The sequence below is a fragment of the Xyrauchen texanus genome, chromosome 9 (genome assembly GCF_025860055.1).
Source record: "Xyrauchen texanus isolate HMW12.3.18 chromosome 9, RBS_HiC_50CHRs, whole genome shotgun sequence".
Taxonomy (NCBI): domain Eukaryota; kingdom Metazoa; phylum Chordata; class Actinopteri; order Cypriniformes; family Catostomidae; genus Xyrauchen; species Xyrauchen texanus.
The window spans coordinates 20,281,322-20,287,691 of NC_068284.1; the positions used below are offsets into that span (position 1 = coordinate 20,281,322).

The following is a 6,370-nucleotide window of genomic DNA, read 5'->3' on the forward strand; positions in this document are numbered from 1 at the left end:
CAATCTATTTTGGAATAAGGCTGTAACATAACAAAATGTGGAAAAAGCGCTGTGAATACTTTGCAGTGTGTCACACAAGGATTAATTTGATAAGAAACATGGCAGAACTAATTGTACATTATCTGGTTGTTCTGTCATAAGGCCTGCATAAAAACAGTATACAGTAATTAAAAAAACACTATACAAGACAGCAATGATCCTATACACAGTGTCCTGGTTATATACATGTTCATTTATAGTTTGTTTATAAATTATTGAAGAAAAGTATGTGTTCTGGACTTTATGTCCATTTTCTATGGGGGAAGGAGTGAATCAATCTTTCTGCATTCTTTGTTCTAGCCTCCCCCCGCTTGGAATGTCAATGGGAGTCCACTATTTGCTGGTCCAGTGGCAGTAAAGACAGTGTAAAAGCTTGATAATGATCTGTGGGGGAGCAGACATAATGGAGTCGGCTTGGGCCTACTTGGACCTTTGCTTGTTATGGTCTTGAGACATCTGTTAGCTTATTCATTAAATAATGAATAATTGTGTGTCTGATTGGTCCAGATGCTACAGTTTAAATGAATTTACTTCCCAAGGTTATTGTTATAAACATGAGCCTTGTCTGAAGGGTCGAGGAGGAGGTTTTGCTACAATTTACAGTGAAGTTTTAGGTGTTACTCAGCTGGCCGGATGTAAGTTTAAGTCTTTTAAACTAATAATGCTTAATGCGAAACCGTCAGATATAAATAAAAAAACTGTCATCTTTTGCCCTTGCATCAGTATATACTGTAGATTACCCGGTCCTTATTCTGATTTCCTTGGTGAATTTGCTAATATTTTATCAGATCTTGTAGGTTCTGTAGATAGAGCTTTATTTGTTGGTGACTTCAACATTCACACAGATAATCAGAATGACACATTGGGATTAACTATGCTAATATTATTCTATTTGTATCCCGGCCTCATCCTCGGGACTCCTTTCCTGAGGTCACCAGTACCGGCTGGATCCAGCTCCAAAAAGTTGTGAAAGGCACTATACAAATAAAAATGACTTGACTTGACTTGACTTGACTTGACGTATATCCACAAATGATAAGACAGGCAGAGGTTGAACACAGTTAAGCAGTCCAAGCAATGATCCATAAATGGGTAACAGGCAAGAGTCACAGGCAGAAATGTAGACAAAGCTCAGTAGTGTTTGTGGGGCAAAGAAGATTTTGCATAGTGTTTATATAATCCCATGCTTAATGAGCTAACAAGAAGCAGGTGAGTGAACAGTCAATTGATACCTGGGCGAGGGTGACCTCTGATGGCCCTCTAGGGATTCAGCTTGGCTGGAAAATAATATATAACAAATATATTCTTTTTGCAATATTCCTATGTTTGTAATGTTGCAGAATAAAACCATGATACAGTATTTCTTTCAAAAAAAAACAAGTATCAGCTTCTTTTGAGTACTGTAAATCCATAAAGTAAAGCTGAGGACTTGCTGAATATCATCTGCATACAAATAGTACCACAACTGACATGTAGGTGGCGCGCTTTCCAGTTAAAATGCTACTGTGTAAGCCATGTGAAACAATGTAGGTAAATATATGCTCATTTTCATGTTCATAATTAATATATAAGTGTGCTGTAAATCTACTGAAAATCTAATTTTGACCCGAACAGCACAGTTGTCATTATTTCTAAACAAAGTAGAATGGAATAGAATATAATAGAAGGTTTATTTCTCCCCATAGGGAAACTGGTTTTGTAGTGTATCCTTTGGCAATTTACAATACACTCACACAGCCTAGACAAACAATGCAATAACAGTTATATTTAAGACAAGTTGTAAATAGAATAAGGGGGGTTATACATATACACTAAGAAGGGTTAAACATTTAAATTGCTACCACATGTGCAGCTGTTATATTGTGATTCAATGCTAACATGGTTATGATGGTAAAACAAAATTAGAGACTTAATGTTTAATAGTGAGATGTTTGCTCCTCAAGAAGCTGCAAATAGTTGTTTGAAGGCTGTTTTTAGGACTAATTGACAGAGTAAGGGAATTTCTTACCCATGAATACAAACTGATTGCATTTCATGTTCTTGTCATGAATCTCAAGTGTCCATTTCTCGATTATTTTCTAGTGTTCAGGATTTTCCTTGCAAATTCATTTAGTCTGTAATCGGGGTATTCTTTCTCATTTAGTATCTAAATATAATTCCCACTGATCAAAAACATTTTCAGATATGCTCTGGAATTTTCATTCATTTACAAGGAAATGAGTAGGCATAAAAACGCTTTACCCATTACAGTGCAAAATGTAAAAATAGCAACAACACATGTGTCTTGTTATGATTCAAATGTTTTATCAGAAAATAATACATAGTTATAGTAACTAATCTCCAAAACATCCTCTCTTATTACACACAATACAACAAAGTGTGATACTTCACTTAAAGTAGGTAATGAAACCTGAAAACTTTATGTGATCAATAAGACTTCATAAAACTAAAATAATTTTTCCATGTTTATGGCCAAGTTTATTTTCTTGTTAATCACATCTGAATGTCAGATTAGATAAAAATAAATGAATTTCCGTATACAATGATTTATGTTTTCTCCATAACAAGGATGTTATTTTGCAATCGTCATTGTTTACAGTTGTGGTATCAGGAGCATATAAAACTCTTCCTTATTCCTACAAACATACATCAGTTGTTCTGGCATATTCTTGAAAGCAACACAACAATTGCTGAGTTTGATTTTGTGAAGGTATGTACCAAATAATACTTGTAATTTTACTGAAACTTTTTAGTGTTTTTCATCTGCAGTATTCCAATCTATGTCCCTTAGTTTTACCATTGTTACATTTTTGTTTTTGTTTTTATTACTGTGCTTTTATGATGGTAGCCTATATTCCTCTTTGGAAATTCATCAGTTCTGCTTACATTAGTTGTCTTTAACTACTATGTACTTAAGCATTTGATACAATGTACTTATTATGTACATATGTGTTGTTGCATTGCATTTAAAGTAACTGCATTTAATTACATCCTAAACCTAACCCTAATCCAACCCTTACCCTAAACCTACCCACACCTCAACCTCAGTAGCATCAAATGGGAATTTTGTGGGAATTTTGCAGAACAACATGTATTTACAATATACATACATTGTGATGTATGTATTTTAATGTTAGTACATAATAGTTAAAGACACCTTATATAAAGTGGGACCAATTCATCTTTCCTATTTGTCCTATTTTAGATGCATGCACAGTTTGTTCTTGTTGTCCTGGTCTGTGGGATAAATCCTCATATAGTAACCGCATATCCCAATGGAATAGTGACGTCTGCATGTACATCTATGACTCCCCAACATGGTGCTTACAACACCTCCAGGTTACAGGCTCCATATACTGTCACCTCAAATGTGTCAACCTACACAAATGGCCAGAAGATTACGGGTTAGCAAAAGCACACGCTGTTCTGGATACAACTAAAAATTGTAATCCTTGCAGTACTTAATATCTTGTATGAAATTAAAATATACATGACCCAGAAAGTATTTGGAAACACAATCCTCACATACTGTATTCATTTAATTTCATTAAATCACAAACTGGATTATGTTCAACTAAATACTGACAACAAGAAAGTTTCCAATTGTATTAAAAATTAACAGTATATTTAGTTGTTTATAAATTAATACCTAGCAAAAATAAATAAATGCTTTGCTTTAAAAGTGTACTTTATTTGTGCTAAAATAAATAATTCTTGGTTTGAAATGTATTGTCTAATTTATCTTATTAAGTGTGGTTTAAATTCACAAATACTTTTGGGATCATGGTATATTCTGAACTTTTCCAGCACCAAATATTTGTATTCTTTATGGTCAAGAGAAAAAAAATTGTCTCAATTGAACGAATTTATCCAATGCTCAATGTCATTAATGTTTGATTTTTATTTATTTATTTATTGACAGTGACACTACAGGCAAACGGGACTGGATTCAAGGGTTTTCTTCTTCAGACCAGTTATGGGACAGGTCCAGTTGGTACTTTCACAGTCATGGGAAACAATACTCAATTACTGAATTGTGGAGGCATGGTAAGTTAGTTATTAACATTAAAGACATTTAGATAAGACATTTTGTCAAAGTTTCCTACAATAAAGAAATGATATAGCCGAATGCATACTACAGGACTGTAAAAACTGATGTGACGTGGCAATCTCTTGCAGGGTTCAGCTGTCAGTCATACTTCAAAGGATGTAAAGACAACAATTGTAGTTCAGTGGAAAGCTCCTGACAGCGGCAACAAAGATATTAATTTCAGGTAAACTTATTCCACTTCTATCCTCATATATCCACTGCAACTTTTTAAAATAGTTAAACTCACCTTTCCTCATTTATCTCTTAATTTGCATGTTAAAAGATGTTTAAACATAATTATACAATAAGTAATTAGTACTTTCTTTGTTAAGTTTTTTCTTCTGATATTGGCATATGTAAATGGCTTTTGCAGGGCAACATTTGTACAGAATGTCTCTCTCTTCTGGGTTGGCGTTCAAAGTGAAACTGTAAGATTCATGGCCACTAATCCTCCAAACACCACAGCCAACGCTACCACTGAAAGTCCTAACTGTTGTCCATCAACATCTCTTGCAGTGTGTCTTCTTTTTCTCCCATGCTGGCAATTATTTAAGAACTTAGAAAGAGAAAATCCTTAAAATCAATTCAATGTGCAATCACTCATTTTAAATTGACTTTTAACTTTTAGTTGCATGTTAAAATATGTTTTATGGCTGTCACTGTTATTTACACTGCTTAATGTGTTTTTAGTGTCAGATTTAAGCTTATTTTAAGACTTATTATCTACTGTACTCTTGATGTGAAAATGTCATCAACAGCCTAATGTGTTTTGGAAAACAGTAGCTGTTTTCTAGCTGGTCCAACCCGGTAGAACATACAAGCAACAAAACAGCTATTATGGTCTTTATAGCTCAGCTCTTTAGCTAACAGCTAAATATAGCTGATGTTATATTTTTGATGTTAAAATTTCTTCTCATATCCCAGACTAATAAGTTCCCAGCTATAAGTAAACCATTTGTAAGTTGATGTCACCTAAATGTAATACAACCAATGGAGGACAGGTTAGTTTTCTGGAATCTGTGTGAAAACAGTGATTGTTTTTTGTTTGGTCATACTAGTGGCACAGAATTACACACTTCAGCTTTCAAGATGGTTTTTAGAATGTAGTGGCAGGTCAAACATGTTAAAATTATGGAATTATTTAATGATAAAAGCATGAATAAGTTTAGTGTTTGTGTGAATATGAGAGTCTGTATGTTGTATTAAAAGATCAACACCATTCAACCCTAATGTCAAAAACACTTTTATTTCACTATTTTATTTATTTCTAGACCAAAAGTGGACACAAATACAATAAATTCAAACAAGACATAACAAAAAACAGAGCAAACTTTGTACATAAAAGGTTTGTAAGTGTATATTCATTTATATTCATAGTTTCATGTGAGCTGAATCAAGGCTTTTTTCAGTACAGAGGAGGAGCCTGCACAGTTGTTTAATCAGATAACTGCGTGTTCAAAGTGATAGTTCAACCCAAAAATGAAAATTTCTTCTGCAGAACACAAACAAAGATTTTAGAAGAATATCTCAGCTCTTTAGGTCCATACAATGCAAGTGAATAGTGACAAGACATTTCAAGCTCCAAAAATTACATAAAGGCAGCATAAAAGTAATCCATACAACTTTGTTTTATATGTCTACTGAAGTAATTAAAGGACTTTGGGTGAGAAACAGACCAATATTTATTTACTTTAAATCTTCACTTTCACTTTCAGAATGTAAAAGTGAAAGTGGAGATTTATAGTAAAAAAAAATACTTAAATATTTATCTGTTTCTCACCCACACTTATCATATCACTTCTGAAGATATGGATTTAACATCTGGAGTATGGATTACTTTTATGCTGCCTTTATGTGATTTTTGGAGCTTGAAATGTTTAGTCACCATTCACTTACATTGTATGAACCTACAGAGCTGAGATATTCTTCTAATAATCTTTGTTTGTGTTCTGCAGAAGAAAATAAATCATATACATATGGGATGCCATGAGGCAATTGATGAGAGAATTGTGATTTTTGGGTGAACTAACCCCTTAACTGATGGCTACTGTATGCAATCTCGATCACCTGTAGATCAAGAACTCCTCTACAGTCCAGTTACAGGAGCTGCCTTTAGCAGGTCCCTGGAGGAGGGAACCATGTTAGGGCCAATGGCCTTTTGTTATAGCACCTTTTTTTATAGAGGAGATACTGACAGTGTAGGATTGAAGAGGCTGGTTTAGGGTCAGGCAGGGGCAACTG

General features: G+C 34.0%; 1 protein-coding gene across 1 annotated transcript; it reads left to right on the forward strand.

The window, feature by feature from the left end:
• Positions 1-2,697: 2,697 nt before the first annotated feature.
• On the forward strand, positions 2,698-4,745 carry si:ch73-14h1.2 (putative defense protein 3). Its single transcript, XM_052133265.1, has 5 exons — positions 2,698-2,749; positions 3,245-3,443; positions 3,962-4,086; positions 4,219-4,313; positions 4,503-4,745. The coding sequence occupies exons 2-5, from the start codon at positions 3,245-3,247 to the stop codon at positions 4,705-4,707; spliced, it is 624 nt and encodes a 207-aa protein (XP_051989225.1). The 5' UTR covers positions 2,698-2,749; the 3' UTR covers positions 4,708-4,745.
• Positions 4,746-6,370: the final 1,625 nt, after the last annotated feature.